Raw genomic sequence first — 22,367 nt, forward strand, 5'->3', positions numbered from 1 at the left:
CCCTACCAACTCATTTTTTGTTTTTGGCTATATAGAAGTGTATATTCGTAATCGTATGTCTCTGTTTTGATGAATTGAAAATGGTGGGCCCTATTGTAAACAAGTGTAATGCTTTATGGTGTCGTCCACTCACAGTTAACAGTTTTTGTATTGAGTTGTACTGAGTATTGAGTTGTACTTGAAATGTACTGTAATTCTGCAAACTGTCAATCAATCAATAAATCAATAAATCAATCAATCAATCAATCAATCAATCAATCAATCAATCAATCAATCAATCAATCAATCAATCAATATTAACCTTATTAACCTTAGCGGTGGCCGCTAGACCATAATGGGCATATGACATCATCAACTTGCGACAGGAGCAGTTCCTATTGAGTGAAAGGTTGTTTTTTTTTTGAAAGAAATTAAATATTTAAGGTGTTTTTATTATTTTATTTTAGTTGAAGAGGGCAAGTATAATGTTTTAAGGCATATTTGTCTTATTAGCCAGGGATACTTTTAATAAATTCTTCAATCAATCAATCAATCAATCAATCAATCAATCAAAAAATCTATCAATCAATCAATCAATCAATCGAATCAATCAATCAATCAATCAATCAATCAATCAATCAATCAATCAATCAATCAATCAATCAATCGTCCACAGTTAACATGCTCCAGTCGCAAGTTGATGATGTCATATGTCAATGTGTGGTCCAGTCCTATGGAATATATGGAATGCACTTATGCACTAATAAAAAGCATTTACAATTATTGCTTTGATGCTCATATTAACCTTATTAACCTTAGCGGCGGCCCGCTAGACCATAATGGGCATATGACATCATCAACTTGCGACAGGAGCAGTTCCTATTGAGTGAAAGATTCTTTATTTATGAAAGAAATTAAATATTTAAGGTGTTTTTATTATTTTATTTTAGTTGAAGAGGGCAAGTGTAATGTTTTAAGGCATATTTGTCTTATTAGCCAGGGATACTTTTAATACATTCTTCAATCAATCAATCAATCAATCAATCAATCAATCAATCAATCAATCAATCCCTTCAGATTATTGAATCGGCACTCGGGACTAGTGTTTTGGAAAGGGGGGATATTGCATTTCCTCACAGACAGACCTGGCAACTGCGACCCAGTCTATGCGCTGGATAAACTAAGCAGTATGGCGGACAGCGATAGTGATTTGGAAACAGACAGCTTTGAATCGGCTCTGGACGCGCTGTCTGTCAGACACTGCAGCGACGAATCCTCCCCGAAGAGCAAGGAATATTGCACCGAGTTCTGCGCGGTATGTTTTAGTCTGAAACACAGGAGAAAGGCTCTTTGTTGGGGCTGTACATGCTAACCTGCCCCCACTAGCTTAGCATCATATAGCTAAAAGCTACATAATGAACACACTGACTGACACAACAACAATGAACACTGGCTCAACTATGTTGTGGTTATCTTATCTGGGTGCCTATACGGTATCGGCTTATAGGCTATTGGTCCAGTTTGAAATTCTGATGTAAGGTTGCAGTTTGTCTGTTGTCGGTGGTCCCTGGTTGCTAAGTTATATGATCTATGTGGGTCTTCTTGCTAACCACAGCCAGTGGACCCCCCACCACCCCCCACCTGTGTTTAGACTGCTGCTTATTTGTGTCCCATTCATATAGCCTGTGCTGTGTGTGTGTGTGTGTGTGTGTGTGTGTGTGTGTGTGTGTGTGTGTGTGTGTGTGTGTGTCCTAAGCTTGTGATTGTAACATAACTGCACCCATAATGTTTTCATTTCCCTTTGTGTGGACATAAATACATTCTTAAAGTGTGTGTGTGTGTGTGTGTGTGTGTGTGTGTGTGTGTGTGTGTGTGTCGTTAATGGTATGCAAGTATAGTTCAGTTGTGTAATCAACATGTCTACGATATGATGTCGATTGATTGATTATAAAGTATTTATTAACAGTTTGCAGAATTACAGTACATTTCGAGCACAACTCAATACCAAAAACTGTCAACTGTGAGTGGACGACCCCAATAAAGCATCACACTTGTTTACAAGAGGGTCCACCTTTGTTCAATTCATCATAACATTTAGAGATGTTACAAATACACTGCCTGCAACAGAACAGGCTCAGCTTATATATCCCATTTTGGGCGGGAACCCCTTTTGGTGTTTTAAGCATTATGTTATGCTTTAGCTGTTGAAAAATAGCAGATCTACAAGCTCGTAGATCGCGGCACTCAGTGCCGCGCTACGAGCTCGTAGGTCTGCTATTTTTTAAAAATCGTGAAAATGTGGCGCAAATCGTTGAATATATATTCTTTCAGAGCCAAAGTTTTTAAGTCAAATCGTTGCTTCTTGGGGGGGTGGAACAACATATTCTCAGATGGGGCTCGGCGGCCAATTATATTACAATTTTGGAGCTCCTTGACATGAAAATGTTTGAGAACGACTGAAACATGGGGTTTTCAGAAAACCGTCAGGATTCAGAAGACATCTGTAGAATCGTTCCCCGGTCAAAATGGGATATACATACGTTTGTGCCCTAAATGTACAGCGATAGCATGGGTGCACGTGTTGTAAATGAAACGTTGTTGTTGTTATCGCCCTGTTCTTGGCTCTCTCTGTGCAGTTGGTGGAGGAGCACACGGGCAGATGGCAGGTGCCTCTCCCCCAGCTGAGGTTGCTGCGGACGGCGCTCTGCAGCTTCACCAAAGCCACCGCTTCCTTCCCCGACTCCTGCCAGCACATGCGCTATGCCCTCAGCAGCCTGGCTCTGTAAGTCATGATCCACACCGTGACCACCTCACTAATGCTGGAGGAAGGGATGATATGTGGCCAAATTTGACTGTTTTTTTTTTTTGAATTTTCGTTTTGTCATGTCATATGAAAGCAGGGAATCATAGCTTAAAATATAGATATTAGTTGTTCAGTTTGAACCACCAGCTTATAGAGTAATATCTTGCAGAAAACAGCGAGTTGAGAAAAGAGGCTTGAAAGGTTCACTTCTGTGGTCTCTAACATTACACCTAGCTACATAAGCATTAATTTCATATTTACATGTCGATTTCAGCTCTGATATTTATTTCAGACATGCTCTTCTAGTATGTGAAGAGGCTGCCTGTGCTATTTACTCATTTTGGATAAAAAATAAATAAATTCAGTTTTTCTCCTCAAGTGAAAATCTGGAGGTTGCACGATGGCAGGCTCTCAGTGAAATCTGGTCACATATGTTACGCCCTGTCAAATTTCGTCTTCAGCAAGACCGTGTTGACGATAGTTAGTTAGTTGCCCTGTTAGCCTGGAATCCAGACTGATTCGCTATGTTTGAGAGAGAGAAAAAGCTGAAAGTAGCAATCACTCTGGATTCCAGGCTACTAAAACCGCTGTCATTCGGCACAACGGGACAGTTGTGGCAACAGTTGTCCTTTGGCGCAATTTTACACTACAGCTCAGCTGTCATCTGGCACAACAGCCAATAGTCACATACTGTTATGCCGTTGCTTATGCTGTGGTGCCACAGCTAATACATCAGCCATTGAACAACAGCAAAGTAATGCTGAATACACAGTAAGTTGCCAGACGTCAATACATGAGTTTTTCTTTTTTAACACAATCAGCACTGGGATTCCTTCAAAATAGAAGCTCTGGGGTGCTGGGAAGACATGGCCGCTTTTACTCTGTAAAGCCCCCCCCCCATTCTGTTCCGAAAAGAAACTGATATTTTTTTGCTTGCTTACCTCGCTAAGAATCCGATAAAAGTCGCTGATGATCCCTCGCGTTCATATTTTTGAACGAGAGGCAGGTGAGAAGTCAGAAATGAAGAGCTTAGTACCGTATATCCATCAGATCAAAACCACGGAGAGCTCCCTAGATTAGGAGATACGAGGCATTCTTTCTGCAGTGGTAAACTAGGAAGTGACCGGGACCGCGGATGATCGAAGAGCGAAGCGTACGGTGGCCTTGAGTCCAACTAAAAATAAAAATAAATCACACCCGTGTGAAGTGAGTGGTGCAACTCCGTGTGGGAGTTCCCGGGGGGGTCCAGACCCACAGGAACGCACCCAAGGTGCCGGCCCGGTTCCAGCGAGCCGCCCCGTGTCAGAAACGGTTGAGAAATGACAGTTACAGTGTGGCGGTCCCTCTACTGTACCCTCTACTGTACTGTACTGTACTGGCACACCCGAAAGCATCATATATACAGTTAACACGTGCGTGTGTGTTTGTGTGCGTTACGGTGCGCACAGGTGGTGAAAAACAACCATGCTATTTCCGTGCTCATACCCAGCCACCCACCCACACACATAGCTCCGTAAGGGAGTGGTTGCACCACTCAAAAAAGAAAAGAAAAACAGAATATTCTCTCGTTTGATATCATTGAAGATGCGCTAGGACGTGTACACACGTCGTTGCAACCCGTCGGTTTGATTGCTTATGACGTGTGGACACGTCGGGTGGACTGAACCAGTTAATGAAAATAAAGTCAGATGTGTTACCGACTGAGTGAATTTCAAATAACAACATTGTCTGTGTTTCCATTCATTGTGATGTTGTATTGTCGTAGGAGCTACTTTGAGCTGATGCTTTTCTTCAGCAAAGAGGAGTTTGTGGAAGCTCCCATGAAGGAGATCCTAGACTCCTTTCAGGTGAGGACAAACATATATCGTTGTTGTGCTTGTTGTCTCGGTCGTCTCGTCAAAACCCATCTCTTCTCCCTGGCTTTCAATGATATTGGACCTAATTAACCTGTGTAATATTTGTGTTGCTTTGATGTTTTACTATGCTGTTTGTGTTGATTGTACAGTATGCTTGTTTCATGATCGTGTATACAGCACTTTGGTTGACCTTCTGGTCTTTGTAAATGTGCTCTAGAAATAAAGTTTGATTTGATTTGGTCAAAGAGACGAGAAAGAGAAAGAGGTGGGGCGGGAAACAGTGTTGATTTCGTCGACTAAAAACTAAGACGGAAAATGTTTGTCGACTACCTTTTTCCACTGATGGAAACTAAATAAACTATAAGCTATGATGACTAACACTAAATATACTGACAATTTCGTCAACAAATAAAAACTAAAATGTTAGGAAGGGGACTAGTGGACAAGAGATCCAGTATAAGTCATTTTACACTTGGTTGCATGCTGAAAATAGCAGAACTACAAGCGACATGTTGTGAGCTTGTAGATATTTTCAGCAAATGTACGGCATCAAGGCCCGCCAAAACACATTTTAGTCGACTAAATCAACTGTAGATTTAGTCGACTAAAACTTCATGACATTTAGTCGCCTAAAACTAGCACTAACACTAACACATTCCAGGTGACTAAAATGTGACTAAAACTAAATGAAAACTATTCAAGAGACTATGACTAAAATTAAAAATCAAAATGTGCTGCCAGAAACAACACTGGCTTCTTGTCTCGGTCGTCTCGTCAAAGAGACGAGAAGGAAGAGAGAGGTGGTGGCGGGAAAAATGAACCGAGTCTTTTTTTTTGGCGTTCACCTCCTGCAGGAATGCCACTTGCGGCTTCTGAGGCACCGGAACGTCTACTTGGTGCAGGTGAGGCAGACCATCAAAGCAGGCGGCCCCTGGGAGAGTCCAGTTCTCCAAGGCATCATGAGAGCCACGTCGCTGACACAGACCCAGGGTAACGCTCATCGACCCGTACACGCTACTACACTACACGCTGGAAACAAATTGCCTTAACCCATTTAGGACCTGACAGTTTTCTGAAATTTTTAAGATTTTTTTTTAAGTTAAGTTTTTTTTTTTAAGTTCTTTTTTTTAGTGTATGTGTGCGTGCGTGTGTGTTCTTTTGTTTTTTTAAAGTTTTCTTTAAGTTTTTTTTTAAAGTTTTTCTTTTAACGTTTTTCTTTAAGTTAAGTTTTTTTTAAGTTTTGTGTGTGTGTGTGTGTGTGTGTGTGTGTGTGTGTTTTTTGTGTGTGATACAGCTGCGCCCTCTGGTGGCGGGCGGGTGGTGTTACAGCGTGACACACACAGACAGACATGTTCTGCTAGGTCTCATAGTTAGTGCTCACTGCGTTCGCAATCAGTGGTGCTCAATATTTCATGTCGAGGACCCCACAAATGTCAAGCTTTCCTTTTGCTTTAAGTAGTATGTGACATGTCACACTAGGGGGTTTTCTGAATCCATTCCAAGCATTAGTTTTGCACAAAATACACTCCTTGGGCTAAAAGCTAGCCTGGCTAATAAGCCAGAATCAAATCACACTCGTGTGGTATTTGAGTCTGGAGATGCTGTGTATGGATCTTGTTTCCCGGGGGGGCGGGTTCAAACATTTTCTCTTTGACGCAATTGGTCAGAGCTACTGTCAGTCAAAGGTCTCAAGCATTGAACGTCACTGTACCAAATCCCGACCCATATTGCATACCGTGTCCCGATTGGCCACACCAGTTCTCTGGTGTAGGAAATGGGCGTACTATTATTGAGCCTCTCCAGACCGTAATCCGCCGGCAGGCAAATCTTTTTTTGCCAACGGCTGATTCGGTCTGGCTTATTAGCCAGGCTAGCTAAAAGCAGCCATAGCCACAAAATGTGCTGACCTCATCACATTTGTCAAGGTTCAAGGTTCTTTATTATTTGTCTCCCGAGGAAGACATTTGTCTTAGACAAAGGGCCTGCAAGTGTAGCCCTTATGTCCATGTCGCCGCAGAGCAGCGCCAAAGCAAAGACGTCTATGGCCGTTTTTAGCCCAAGGAGTGTTTTTTTGTGCAAAACTAATGCTTGGAATGGATTCAGAATTATGAAAACCCCCTAGTTTGACATGTCACATCATGCTACTTAAAGCAAAAGGAAAGTTTGACATTTTTGCCTGCCATAGGATGTTAATGGTAGGGTCACAAGAAACCCCTATAAAACAAATGGCCCAATACCGACAGCCGGTCAGCAATTTCTTTCTACTCGATCTGTGTCTCATAGGAGGGCTGTGGGCAGTTCAGAAACCGTCTTCCAGTGACATCATCGATGGGGAATACAAGCTAATAGAAACTGCAGGCTTTCTAGTCCTGAAAAGTTGCAATGCGAAAATTGAAGCCATCGTTCACACGATAATGAAAATCTAAATATTTTTGTAAAAAAATCTTGTTTAAAAAAAATTCTGCCTAATGATGATGTCACTGGAAGACGGTTTCTAAACTGCCCACAGCCCTCCTATGAGACACAGACTGAGTAGAAAAAAATCGTGCCATTTTTTCATGATTATTAGTGAGGACCTATTATATGAAGATGGGTTGAAAAGTGGTGAAGTGGTCCTTTACGGATTTAGAAGCCTTTTTTATTTTTTGAATCGGCCTCAGGTCTAAATGGGTTAATAAAGTTCCGCCTGCTTGCTAAACCCCCCCGAAGGCCCCCCATTCCCCTAATCATTGTTCACAATGCATTGCTCTCCTCCTCCTCCTCCTCCTCTCTCTCTCTCTCTCTCTCTCTGTGTACAGTGGACGAGTACCTCAGCTCTGAGGTGCCCGTGTTCCTTGAGCTGCGCGTCCGCTACCTGCAGGCTTGCGAGCGCGTGCAGGAGGCCATGGCGCTGACCAAGACGTGCCTGGAGCACAGCAAGGCCGGGAAACACCACTACTTCCACCAGGCGTACCTCATCTGCCTCTACAAGGCCTCGCTACACGAGCACTTACACAAGGAGGTCAGTACACCAATGCACGTTAAAAACCCCATTTAGACCTGAGAAAAGATTCTACAAAATGTCTTCTAAATCCTGACGGTTTTCTGAAAATCCCTATGTTTCCATGTCAGTCGTTCTCAAACTATTTCATGTCAAGGAGCCCCAAAAATATTTGTAATTGGCCACCGACCCCCCCATCTGAAAATATGTTTGTTCCAGGGACCCCCTCCCCCAGAAGCAAAGATTTGAGTTAAAAACATTGGCTCTGAAAGAATATATATTCAAAGATTTGTGCCACATTTTCATGATTTTTCAAAATTAGCAGCTCTACAAGCTCTACTGAGCTTGTGTGAAACCTGCACTATCCACATGTTTCACACAAGATTTAATTTCTTTGCTAAATAGTTACCGTATCGATTTTAACCCATTCTGGGTGGGAACCCCTTTTGGGTAGAACGCTGTAGAATGCTTTAGCTATTGAAAAATAGCAGATCTACAAGCTCATAGCGCGCCACCGAGTGGCGCGCTACGAGCTTGTAGGTCTGCTATTTTTGAAAAATCGAAGAACGACTGACATAGAAACATAGCTTTTTCAGAAAACTGTCAGGATGTATAGGACATTTTTAGAATCTGATCTCAGGTCAAAATGGGTTAAATCATTGAATCGTATCGACCATAATGAACCAATATGTATCGTCAACCATGTATCGTCGTGATACGTATCTTATCACTGATAAAAGTGTTTGTTTACACCCCCCCCCCCCCCCCCCCCCTCCTCTAGTATCATGCGTATCTCAACGCTCACATGGCCGAGCTGGACGGCCGCGACGCGGTGGAGATCATCTGCAACACGGAGAGCGTGGAGAAAGGCGACGTGCTACTGTCCATGTCTAGAGCCTTCCTCAGCCAGCAGCTTCACAATGGAGACATGTACTACATGTGGTAAGTCCCAACACGCGCACGCACGCACGCACGCACACACACACACACACACACACACACACACACACCAGTGTTGTTTGTGGCAGCAAATTTTTATTTTTTAGTTTTAGTCATCTAGTCTCTTGAATAGTTTTCATTTAGTTTTAGTCACATTTCAGTCACCCGGAATGTTTTAGTGTTTAGTCTAGTTTTAGCCGACTAAATATCGTAAGATTTTAGTCGACTTAAATGTATTTTGGCGGGCCTTGATGCCGTCACCAGCCGTCGTAATGACACTTGCTGAAAATAGCTGATCTACAAGCTCACAACGCGTCGCAGCGTGACGCGTTGTGAGCTTGTAGATCGGCTATTTTCAGCATGCAACCAAGTGTAAAATGACATATAGTAGATCTCTTGTCCACTAGTCCCTTCCTAACATTTTAGTCTAGTTTTTATTTGTTGACAAAATCGTCAGTATATTTAGTCTTAGTTTTAGGTCATCGTAGCTTAGTTTTCATTTAGTTTCTATTTAGTTTTTGTCAGTGGGGAAAAAAGGTAGTCGACGAACAATTTTCGTCTCAGTCTTAGTCGACGAAATCAACACTGACACACACACACACACACACACACACACACACACACACACACACACACCACTAAATTCCTCTTATCATAATGATATTTTGCCTTCAGGGGCAACTTCTTGGCCTGCGACTACAGCGGTATACTGAATTGCATTTTAATGAATTGCATTTTTATAACGCTTTTCCAAGTGCTCAAAGCGCTTTACAATGGTTCATTGTCTCCACCAGGCCGAAGGCATGGGGAAAGAGTATGTTTTGCACTCCGTCTGTCCGTCCGTGTGTCCGTCCGTCCGTGTGTGTGTGTGTCCGTCCGTTTGTGAACAGCTAATCTCCGGCACCGTTAACCCGGTCGATGTCAAATTTTGCACACACACCCCCTGGATGCCAACGATGAACCTCTGCCCCATAATTTCCTTCAGATTTTATCCAAATTTCACGCAAATCGGTACACATGCTCTCCATGGTCATGTGATCAAGACGCGTTTGTTTGATTTCTCATAATCCACCTTCATTGCCTACGATTGGCTTCTAAACCTTTCAGGAGTAGCCTGCTTTGTACCCGTTTTGTACAAATTGCCACAATTACTCAACGCAGTGTCCGATTGCGGTGAAACTGTGCATGCATATTCCCACTAGGCTGAGGAAGAAATGCCACTTGACAGTTTTCAAATCAACCTCATGGTGGCGCTACAACAGGCCAAGCCGCGTCACACACACACACACACACACACACACACACACACACACACACACACACACACACAACATCCTCCTGGTGGAGACCTGTGCCCAGAAGGGCACTTTTTCTAGTTAATTCATACATTGGGAGGTGAAGCGGCGAACAGTCGACGCCAGCGTCCTCACTTCCCACATTCACACACCGACGGTGGCAAGCTTACATAGCCTGGCTAATAAGCCAGACCGAATCAGCCGTTGGGGAAAAAAAATTGCCTGCCGGCGGATTACGGTCTGGAGAGGCTCAATTGTACGCCCATTTCCTACACCAGAGAACTGGTGTGGCCAATCGGGACACGGTATGCAATATGGGCGGGTTTTGGTACAGTGACGTTCAATGCTTGAGACCTTTGACTGACAGTAGCTCTAACCAATTGCGTCAAAGAGAAAATGTTTGAACCCACCCCCCGGGAAACAAGATCCATACACAGCATCTCCAGACTCAAATACCACACGACAGTGTGATTTGAGTCTGGCTTATTAGCCAGGCTAAAGCTTACACCGACCGACTCATTGGAGGCAATGTAGGGTTCAGTGTCTTGCCCAAGGACACTTCGACATGTGGACAGGAGGAGGAGCCGTGATTCGAACCGCCGACCCAGGGATCATTGGACGACCTGCTCTACCTCCTGAGCCACAGCCGCCCTAATTATTCTCTCTCTCTCTCTTCTCTTCCCCATCCATCCACCCATCCAGGGACCTGGTGTTCATCTGGAGCAGACTACATCTAAGGGCCCATCCCTCCAGGCAGGGCTTCCTGGCCGACTGCCGCCAGATGGCGTCCTCTGCGTCCAACGTCCGCGCCATCTTCCCCTTCATCAAAGTGGTCACGGCAGAGGTGGGTGGGTCCCAGGATCATTCAGGGGACGTGCAGAGAGTGTTAGAGAGGCAGGGGGCTGAAATCTCGTAAGGAGGGCACTTTTTGAACAAAAATAGCAGATCTACAAGCTCACAACGCGTCGCTTGTAGATCTGCTATTTTCGGGGCGCAACCCAGCACTCTGTGGGCTCCATTTTCGTGACCGCTAAACCCCTTATCCCTAAACTTCTTTGCCTTTTTTTTTTTTTTTTTACTATTTTGCAAAACATTTTTTAATAGTTAAAATGGCCAGTCTACAAGCTCACAACATGTCAATGTAGATCGGCTAGTTGAACTATTACATTTTTTTTCTCCAAAATTGTATAAAAAAAAAGGCAAAGAAGTTTAGGGATAAGGGGTTTAGCGGTGATGAAAATGGAGGCCAGAATCTACTGGAGATGCAGGTGTAACGACATGGATTTCGAAACAAATTTGTTCAACGCAATAATGGTGCGTTCCAAGTTCAGGAGACATCGGGGGGGGGGGGGGGGGGGGGGGGGGGGGAAGCAATTCTCCTGAATGCTGCTTTCCGGTATATATGGCATGGAAAGGAGTGGCATTTTTGCATTTCTTCCACCATCAGTAAATGCTGCATTCGTGGTCTGGAGAGGGCAGTTGTTTTACAGACAGGTAAAGGGGCAGGGGCTGAAGCCTCCTTTGAGGAGCTCACACGTTTTGAGCCCGTTTTAACCTGAGATCAGATTCTAAAAATGTCTGTTTGAAAATGACAGTTTTCTGAAAAAGCTATGTTTCTATGTCAGTGGTTCTTCGATTTTTCAAAAATAGCAGACCTACAAGCTCGTAGCGCGCCACTCGGTGGCGCGCTATGACCTTGTAGATCTGCTATTTTTCAATAGCTAAAGCATAACATAATACTAACACAAAAAGGGGTTCCCGCCCAAAATGGGTTAACGTTGACCTTTCTGTTTGGATGTATTGGCTGTCAAGGCCAGAAAGTATTTTTTTTGCCACTCAGTAGGCGTTCCTGCATAACTTCCAGGTTTGGTGATGATGTCACACGCATTTAGTCTTAGTTTTTGTCACAATAGCTTAGTTTTCATTGAGTTTCCAGTTTAGTTTTCGTCAGTGGAAAAAAAAAGGTAGTCGACGAAATTTTTTTCGTCTTAGTTTCAGTCGACCAAAAAACAACAAGTGTGTGTGTGTGTGTGTGTGTGTGTGTGTGTGTGCGTGCCGAACAGCTGGGCAGCGAAGGCGTCCAGTGCTGCGTGGAGCTCTGCGCCCGCGCCCTGCAGCAGTGCGACCTCCAGGCCGACCCCGTGGCCTACTCCCTGGTGTGCAAGGCCGTGGCCTTCCTGCTGCCCGGCGACCTGGAGGTGTGCCGCGCCTGCGCCCTGCTGGTGTTCTGCCAGGAGCGCAGCCTGGAGGCCTACAGGACGGTGTGCCTGCTCTACACGCACCCCGACGAGGAGCTGCTCCACCCCTACGTCAGCCCCGTCCCCACCAACGTCCGCTTCCACATGCTACAGGTTAGAGAGTAGGGATGGGTCCGATTCATCGATAATCGTTAATAGGACCCGAAATCGATTATGAAAATTAATAATCGATAATCGTTTTTTTTTTTTTAATGAAATTCTGTTGGAAAGGCAATATTGTCATCCAAACAGGACAGGGCTATAGAGCGTCGCAGTCCCGCCTCCTACCCTGGACCAGGAAATGAAACCCAATGCATTATTCTCATAGACATTTCTTAAAGTATTTATTTAAAGACGGTTACGCCGCGGACAAAGCCAACTCGAGTCGTGACAACTCATGACAACACAAACCATATTTTGGACCAAACAAATAATTAGAAAGAAGAAAAAAACGGCAGGTTACAACACTTTTTTTGTTGTTTTTCTTCTTTGTAATTATTTGTTTGGTCCAAAATATTGTTTGTGTTGTCATGAGTTGTCACGACTCGAGTTGGCTTTGTCCGCAGCGTAACCGTCTTTAAATAAATACTTTAAGAAATGTCTATGAGAATAATGCATTGGGTTTCATTTCCTGGTCCAGGGTAGGAGGCGGGACTGCGACGCTCTATAGGCCTACCAAAGTGTGCCTGGGATGTGTCTGTGTAGCTGCATGACTGAGAGGAGTGTGAGTGACTGAGTGTGAGTGGAGATTGATTCCAATCAAGATACAGGTTTGGAGGATTTAGCAGGTGTTGGGAATTTACCTAATCAGGCCTAGGCTGGGGTTGCTATGGTGATCAATTGGCTCAACACTGGTCCAGGGACCACCAGTGGTCCTCAGTCAAAAGATGGAGTTAGTAACCAAATGGACCCTTATTAACTCTCAAGAGTTAAAATTATTGTTAATCATCTACATCAGGGGTTCCCAAACCTTTTTGACTTAGGTACCCCTTGGTGGGAAGATTTGTTTTATTTCTAGGGTTCATTAAAAAGATTGCATTTCGCAAAGATATCAAATCTACAAGCTCGCAACCCGGCGTGACAAGTTGTGAGCTTGTAGACGGGCTATTTCCGGATACGAGATTTGGTTTAGAAGAAGAAAAAAAGAAAAAAAAGGAGGAAACTTGTACTGTATGGTAGACAAACTAGTCTAGCGTGGTGGAATAAGTAATAATTAGCGTGTTTTATATAATGATCCAACATTGTAATTTTTTCTCCTATTTTTGCTCCACCAGATACTGAAAGAGGGCCTGTGTTTTGACCCGGAGTTCTGGAACCTCCTGACCCTCAGGACCCACTGCTTGGAGCTGTTCAGCGACAAGGACCTGAAGGCTGCCGTGCTGAGCGAGATGGAGGCGGAGGAAGAGAAGGAACACGAGGAGGAAATGCCGTTTTTGGCAGAACAACGGCCCAGTGAACTGTGCCCTCTGCACTCGACGCGCTCGCCTCAAAAAACAGTCCCGTTGCACTCTCACGCCGCGTCCGTCCGCGCGACAAAGCCGCCCGCGGAGCATCGGACGGGAAGCGTGTCCGATTCGGGCGCTCCTCGAGCGAAGAGGAGGGGGCGGCAGAAGAGAGCGCCGCCTCCTCCTCCGTCGGACGACGAGGCGGAAGTCAGCGACGACCCGGAGATCAAGTTCTACGGCGCTCAGTTCAAGCCCTCGCCGCTGGCTAATAATTCCCAGTACTCGCTGAGACGCAAGTACACCAGAATAGAAAGCTCCGCCGCCGCTGCTCCCGTCAAATGCCCTCCCAACCGCCAGAGGGAGTACCTGTCTCGGTGCGTGAAGAACAATATTCTGAAAAGGAAAGGTCGCAAGAAGCGGTGGCTGCAGGTTCCCGTGTCGCCCGAGTCGGCGCCTCAGGGGCTTACAGAGACAATGGTCATGGTCAAGGTCAAGGGGAAGAGGGGGAGGAAAAGGAAGACGTTTTTGCAGAGATTCGAACTCTCTTACCCGGAGAACGAAGTTTCTCTCGAAGAGGAGGATCGCGGGATCATGGATGAAATGGATACAGACAGCGGAGGAGGGCAGGATGAAATAAATCACGAAATGAATAATGCACTCGGAGATATCACACGTGACATGATTAAAGAACTCGTGGAGAAAAGACTCGGGGGCGACGTCGACGCGGACGACGACGACGAGAGCACTCTCGGAGAACGCGTGAACCGACCGGCGTCTCACGCGGAGGTCAACTCGGCGTCTTGTGAAGACCGTCCTCCCGGCGAGCCGCCTGAGCTTACCGAAGCCCATACCGCTGAAAGTGGCGAGCTAGCCTTTGAGCTGTTAGGTTGTCCGATAGAACTGTTCCACAACTACGCCCTTAACTCCAAAAAGCCTGACGCCGAGACACTACAAGAACCCCCGCAGTCCACAGAGGAGGAGGAGGAGGCACAACATGCACAGAACGGTGACGACGCGCAGCTGGAGGAGAAGCCACTGGTGGAGACGATAAAAGGGTTACATCCTCAGGTTAGTTTGGCTCGATTTTTCTGCCTGTACTGAAAGGTCCTAATCAAATCAAACTTTTATTTATAGAGCAGGGGTTCTCACCGTTTTTGGCCGGGGACCCCCGAAATTGCTTTGGCAACGTCTCGGGACCCCCGCCCCGCCCCCTCCCGACCCCCAATATAAATTGACTGCTACAATAACCTTAAACCATTTTGGGCGGGAACCCCTTTTGGTGTTTTAAGCATTGTTATAATTTAGCTATTTAAAAATAGCAGATCTACAAGCTCATAGCGCGCCACCGAGTGGCGCGCTACGAGCTTGTAGGTCTGCTATTTTTGAAAAATCGTGATTTTTTTTTTTTTTTTTAATCTTTTTTTTTTTTTTGAAAATAATTTGGGGACCCCCTAAAATAATTTGGCGACCCCCCCCGAGGGGTCGCGACCCACGGGTTGAGAACCCCTGATTTATAGAGCACATTTAAAAAAAACAATTGCTGTTGCTGCACAAGGTTGAGACAAACGAAGCGTCAACCGGGCGCCCGTCTGGGCACAGACAAGTATGTTGTGGATCATAAACCCATTCAAGCCTGACGTCGAAATAAAAAAAACGTTCGCTCTGAAAGAATATATATTCAAAGATTTGTGCCGCATTTTTACGATTTTTCAAAAATAGCAGACCTACAAGTTCATAGCGCGCCACTCGGTGGCGCGCTATGAGCTTGTAGATCTGCTATTTTTCAATAGCTAAAGTATAACATAATGCTTAGTTAAAACACCAAAAGGGGTTCCCGCCCAGAATGGGTTTAAAGCTATAATATGACACAGATGCGTCCTCAGGTCTAAATGGGTTAACCCATTTAGACCTGACGTCGAAATTAAAAAAAAATCATGACAATTTTCTGAAAAAATCTCATGTTCAAATCAGTGGCCTGGGCCATGGCTCAGTGGTCCAGGCACCTTGGCTGGTAATCCAGTCTGGCAGTGTGCCACGGGTTCGACTCCCGATCCCGACGGCCTTTACTGCATGTCTTCCCCCCCCATCTCTCTCCCCATTTCCTGTCGGCCTACTGTCTGTCCCTCCATAAAATATATTTAAAAAAAAAAAAAGGCGAAAGCCACAAAAAAAAACATTAATAAAAAAATTAAAAAATAAACCAGTGGTGGAATATTTCATGTCAAGGACCCCAAACATATGTATTTGACCTCCGACCCCATCTGAAAATGTGTTGTTCCACGGACCCCCCCAGAAGCAAAGATTTGACTTAACGCGTTGTGTGCCCACACAACACTTTCCCCCAAAAAAAAGCCAGGGTTCCCCCACTTTTTACATTCATTTTTTTGACATTTTTTTTTATATAATTTTTTTTTGTTTTTGCAAAGACGTCCACAGACGTCTCGGGCACTACATACGGGACGTTTCCCAAGGATAGTCTAAGAAGGATGAGACGCGAAGACCGTACGGGCGACGCCATGTTGCTTTGGAAGGAAAGAAACATGCGCAGTTGAGACCAAGGAAGCTGAACGCGGAAGTGTTGGCTGCATATAGCCCATTGCGCATGTTTCTTTCCTTCCAAAGCAACATGGCGTCGCCCGTACGGTCTTCGCGTCTCATCCTTCTTAGACTATCCTTGACGTTTCCCAGGACGTCTGTGGACGTCTTGGGCACACAACCTGTAGAAGCTACAGTATAACATAATGCTTAAAACACCAAAAGGGGTTCCCGCCCCAAAATGGGTTAAAACACATTAGAGGATCAAGGTGATGTTATGGCTCTGTAACTAATGTTGACAGGAAGAAAAATACATTTTGAGCTGACATGCTCATCAGACTGTAACTAATGGCATAGTAAATTCAAAGGAATGCCCTTTTTTTAACCTAGCCCAATGATTGTTAATTCGGTGTGTGAACTAGATGTATTGCTCAGTAGAGTGCATACCTCTGCAAACAAATATAAATACAAAGAAAAAGTGAAGTTAATGAGGGTCAATTCAGTGTAGCCCACACCCACTGATATTCCCCGTCAAGTCTCAGGACATTTTGCCTGTCCATTCCTTGATTTTGACCTTGATCGTAACCTTTTACTGGACACCCATTCTCAAAGTTGTTTTGCTAACGAACGAACGCAAACGGGCCAAATTACAGAGTGCGTTGTTTCCTTTTTTCTGTTCGCCATGGATTCAATTCGAAGGTAATAATAAATTTGTGTCTTAACCCATTCTGGGTGTGAACCCCTTTTGGTGTTTTAAGCATTATGTTATGCTTTAGCTGTTGAAAAATAGCAGATCTACAAGCTCTATGAACTTGTAGGTCTGCTATTTTTGAAATATCGTGAAAATGTGGCGCAAATCTTTGAATATATATTCTTTCAGAGCGAACATTTTTAACTCAAATCTTTGCTTCTGAGGGGTTCCTGGGACAACATATGTTCAGATGGGGGTCGGCGGCCAATTACATAGGTCTGCTATTTTTGAAAAATCGTGAAAATATTTATTCCAGAAAACTGGAGGATTTAGAAGATTTTTTTTTAAATTTTGAGGTCAGGCCTAAATGGGTTAATGAAACATGTTTTTCTTCTCTTGGTGCAGGTGAAAGTCAAGAAGTCGTGGAAGGAGAAGATGCTCCAGTCCCAGCGGTATTGCCACGTGACGCACCACTGCATCGTCTGCCAGAAGGACTTCAAGGGCCTGAACGTGCTGCGGCACGCCCTCGCCCACCTGAAGAAGAACAAACTCCGGTGCATACTCTGCGGGAAGTGGTTCCGGCAGCTTCCGTTCGCCAAGAACCACATCATGGATCACATCGACACCATGTGCAAGGACAACGACAACCCCGGCGAAAAGGACAAGGGGGGGAAACTCGACAACAAGGACAAACCCGGCAAAAAGGACGCGGAGAAACTCGACGACGACAACGGCAGACCCAGCAAAAAGGACACACCGAGTGGCGAGGACGGGCCGAGTGGAAATGAGCCGGACGCAGAGGTAACGCCGGTCAACGGAACGGAGATGGATTCGGAAAACGCGAACCAGGACGGAGATGAGGATCACCGACCTTCGTCGCCTTCTCAACAACAACAACAACAACAACAGCCAAAGAGCAAAAAGAACAATCTCAAAGCGAGACAAAGCGTCGAGCTCAGCAGGGAGAGCAGGATCATCAGGAACCTGCGCGTCAACATGAGAAAGCTGCACAGGAACGGAAACAACGTCGACTTCACGGACGAACAAGTGGTCTTCTCCGAGGACCTCGTGATGGTGACCGTGAGGGATCACGACGTGTCTGTTGCGACGGACGTGTCTGTTGCGACGGATGTGTCTGTTGCGACGGACGTGTCTGTTGCGACGGAGCAAGCAGGAGCAGAGGAGAAGGTGGTGGAGGTGAAGGAGAAGCGAGCAGGGGAAAACGGATACGGTGGTTTTAGCGTAAAGTACAACCTGTGCCCCTCCGAGCGCTGCGACAAAGTGTTCGCGAAGCTCGGCCCCACAATGAGACATGCCCTCAAATTCCACGGGAACGAGGACAGGGTTCTAGAGAAGACGTTTGTGTGGTCAAATCGCAAATGCCTCACCTGTCAACGGTAAGTTTTTTTTCTCTGCCCAAAAGGTAGATTGCGATCTATTGAAAAATATTTAATTTAAATATTTAAAAAAAAAACTATTTTGTGTCTATATAGTGTTGATTTCGTCGACAAAAACGAAACGAAAAAAAGTTCGACTACCTTTTTTCACTGACAAAAACTAAATAGAAACTAAATTAAAACTAAGCTATGATGACTAAAACTAAGACTAAATATACTGACAATTTTGTCAACAAATTAAAACTAGACTAAAATGTCAGGAAGAGACTAGTGGACAAGAGATCTACTATAAGTCATCTTACACTTGGTTGCATGCTGAAAATAGCCGGTCTACAAGCTCACAGCGCGTCGCGGCTCGTTTTGAGCTTGTAGATATTTTCAGCAAGTGTAAAAACAGTCATTACGACGGCATCAAGACCCGCCAAAATACATTTGGGTCGACTAAATCAACTGTAGATTTAGTCGACTAAAATCTTATTATATTTAGTCGACTAAAACTAGACTAAACACTAAAACATTCCAGGTGACTAAAATGTGACTGAAACTAATTGAAAACTATTCAAGAGACTGGGCTCCATTTTTGTCACCGCTAAACCCCTTATCCCTAAACTTCTTTGCCTTTTTTTTTACTATTTTGAAAAACATTTTTGAATAGTTCAACTAGCCAATCTACATTGACACGTTGTGAGCTTGTAAACTGGCAATTTTTTTCAAAAATGTTTTGCAAAATAGTAAAAAAAAAGGCAGATAAGTTTAGGCATAAGGGGTTTAGCGGTGGCGAAAATGGAGCCCTATGACTAAAACCAAAATGTGCTGCCAAACACTGCACTGGGACTAAACTGTCCGTTTTCTTTTCCCCCAACACGGCAGGAAGATGCAGTTCCTCCAGCAGTACAAGGACCACATGACGCTCCACGACGCGGCCCCTCCCCTCCGCAACTTCTGCGTCCACGTGGCGTGCGGCGCGCGCTTCCTCACCCAGCAGGAGCTCAAGGACCACGTGGCGGCGAGCCACGAGCTCTTCCGACCTACATGTTCCTACGCGGGCTGCGAGCAGCAGTTCCCGCTGCTCCAGGGCCTGTACGACCACGAGTGGAGACACTACACGCCGGCGCCGCGGCAGAAGGAGGAGATGACGATAGGCGCGCCCGACAGGCGCGGCGAGAAGACGCAGAGCGCCGAGGCGCCGTGGAAGCAGCGGGTGAAGATCGAGGAGATCTGGATGCAACAACAACAACAAGGCGGGAAGAATAATAAGGGACATTATCAAGACATCTCGAAATCAGGAGGGACGCTGCTTCCGGAGACGGCGGAAGGACGCGAAGCGACTCGAGGACAGGGCGCGACGACGACGACCGCCGCCGCCTCGGACCCTGGCGCCGGTGATCGAAGCGTGCACGTCGACGATGTGGCCACTCTTCCTCCTCCTCCTCCTCCGGGGGTCGACGTTTCCGAAAGCGTGGCCGTCGAACCGATGACCCTCTTCAACGGACACGTCGTGGAGGGAGAAGGAGACCGAACGTCCGAGGGCGAGATCATCATCACCACCACCTCCTCACCACCACCAGCTCCGGAGCGGAAGACCACCACCACCACCACGACGGAACCCGGCCTGGACATCAAAGAGCCCGGCGAGACGGTCACCGTCCAGGCGGACCCTCTGGAGGAGCTGCGGAGCGCCAAGCTCGGCACCTTCAAGGCGGAGGACCCCGCCAACACGTACTTCGTCAAGGCTCCCATGATCCGGCCGCCGCCCTCCGCCTACATGAACGAGAAGGAGCTCAGCATGCGCAAGCGGCGGCACGCGGAGGAGCCGAAGAAGAGCCAGGCGCAGGCCTACAAGAAGAACTGGAACAGCAGGAAGACGCAGCAGGGCGGCGGCGGCGGCAAGAAGGTGGAGGAGGTCCCCGAGGTGGTCCAGACCAGGAGTCGCTGCAACAAGTGCCTGGCGATCTTCGGCAGCGTGGAGGAGATGAAGAAGCACGAGGCCCTGAACACCTGCTCTGCTCTCTTTGGCTTTGATTCAGACGATGAAAGTAAGTAATACCTAGTCTTATACTGTGTGTGTGTGTGTGTGTGTGTGTGTGTGTGTGTGTGTGTGTGTGTGTGTGTGTGTGTGTGTGTGTGTGTGTGTGTGTGTGTGTGTGTGCGCGCGTGTGCGTCAGTCAGTCAGTCAGTCAGTCAGTCAGTCAGGTGCCGCATTAAATGGCTCTAAACTATAACTAAGCATTTTCACCAAAATAAAAACTAGCAAACCCGCTCTAAAAAACTAACTAAAACTAACTGAATTAGAAGAAAAAAATGTCAAAACTAACTATAATAAATAAAATCACACCCGTGTGAACCGAGTGGTGCAAATCCCCCCCCCCCCCCCAACACACAAACACGGACACGGACATTGCTGTTCGTTGGAGTGGTTGCACCACTCAAAAATCCCAAAACAACCTTGCTCGGAAGTTGGAAGACACGTTGAACAGGCCAAAGCAAAGCTCCAGAAATCTTTCCTTCTGATGTCCAATTATACTAGTGTAAGGCCAGCTAAGATGTTAACACGTCACACTGACACGCTAAAAGCTTTGTTTTTATTGACTTTATCTTTATTTGTTACATTGCTGCCTATAATGACATACCTAGCATAGCTACTCCAGGTTTGAAAGTGCTTAAAACTATTAGTTCGACATGTTTTTTTTCTTTTCATCCCTATAGGCTAGCGGTGAAGAGGCGTTGAAAAGGGACTTGAAAGGCCATGGTCGTCTGTCAGCTGAGCTGAAGGACGAGCCGTGGAGATTGTGATGGAGGATATTTCTCCAGTAGAACACCCCGTCTTATCATTTCCATACTTCAACCCATTTTGACCTGAGATCAGGTTCTAAAAATGTCTTCTACATCCTGACAGTTTTCTGAAAAAGCTATGTTTCTATGGCGCGATTCATACTCCTATTTTAGAGCCGAATAAAAGTCGGTTCGGCTCTGTTGAGCCTAAAATGTGACGTCATTTGAGGTTCGGGGGGACGGGTACCGTCCTAAAGTCGGCTCTTCGGTGCTACTGAAAATTTCTGACGAGCCAAAATCATTTCGGCACTACAGCGGTAAAATAGGAGTATGAATCGGCCCTATGTCAGTCGTTCTTCGATTTTTCAAAAATAGCAGACCTACAAGCTCGTAGCGCGCCACTCGGTGGCGCGCTATGAGCTTGTAGATCTGCTATTTTTCAATAGCTGAAGTATAACATAATGCTATAAACACCAAAAGGGGTCCCCGCCCAAAATGGGTTAAAAAGGTTCCACTCCATGATCGGATCATGTTGGGGAAAGATTTTAGCAGTGGAAGAGAGGCTATACGCCTCGTTGCTTTGAGGAAAATCCCGCTTTGATGCATATAGATCAGGGTTATTTACACTTGTCTCTTCAGTGTGTCTTTCGTTGTCATGTCCGTATGCTGAGAAAAGAAAGTACTGCCGAAGCAGACAACCCCCGCAGCACTCCAGGTTAGAACTAAATCCTTCTAGGTGCAAGGCTCGAAAAATACAAGTTGAAATGAAGAAAATGCCAGCACTCATTATATGTCCTTCTTACAAGATTTTATTTACCTCTGACAAGAGGAAGGCCAACCCAGAGTGTAGAGTAGGAGAGGATCTCGCCGCAAAGCGCGTGCCTTATGGGCTATAGTTCCAAACATTGCACCTATGGCTGGAACTATCCCATTGAGATAGAATGAGCACTTCCGCATTCCATTACAATGGGAGTCAACGCTAGTGTCGCCACTCTCTTACTATATTACTCTGGGCCAACCAGGCCGAAATGCCTACGTTGTTCACTCTCGTCAGAGGTAAATAAAATCATGTAAAAAGGACATTCTTCATTTCAGTATGCTCTCCCTGCCCTTCTCTCAGGAGTAGGGACGGTATTTTCTTTTTACCCCCTTTTTTTTTACCCCCCCCAATGCAGTCGACGTTCTGTATCCTACTGACTTGCCTGCCAGTAAGGAGCCCCCACCGGGATGACGTAGCAGCCTCCGTCCTCCTCCTCCCGCCCAACACTCCCTGCTGACAGCTGGCGCCCCAGCCCATGATCACCCTCCCCATTCCGGCCCATACTCCTATGGGTGGTGATGGATGGGAGATTAATCGGCAAACACATCGGTATCGGCCCCGATTCTAGTTGTTTATTAGATTCATCGGCATCGGTTCGATTAATCAATCAGACCGATT

General features: G+C 45.8%; 1 protein-coding gene across 1 annotated transcript; it reads left to right on the forward strand.

Annotated features, from left to right (window-relative positions):
* Positions 1–1,168: 1,168 nt before the first annotated feature.
* LOC306935291 (uncharacterized protein) lies at positions 1,169–21,250 on the forward strand (the record flags this gene model as incomplete). Its single annotated transcript, XM_079518267.1, has 12 exons — positions 1,169–1,294; positions 2,616–2,761; positions 4,548–4,629; positions 5,493–5,628; positions 7,437–7,639; positions 8,400–8,560; positions 10,555–10,696; positions 11,916–12,203; positions 13,364–14,602; positions 17,166–18,157; positions 19,028–20,193; positions 20,864–21,250. 12 exons carry the CDS (start codon positions 1,169–1,171, stop codon positions 20,866–20,868), a joined length of 4,686 nt encoding a protein of 1,561 aa, XP_079374393.1. The 3' UTR covers positions 20,869–21,250.
* Positions 21,251–22,367: the final 1,117 nt, after the last annotated feature.

Source organism: Electrona antarctica, assembly GCF_951216825.1.
Source record: "Electrona antarctica genome assembly, chromosome: 13".
NCBI lineage: Eukaryota > Metazoa > Chordata > Actinopteri > Myctophiformes > Myctophidae > Electrona > Electrona antarctica.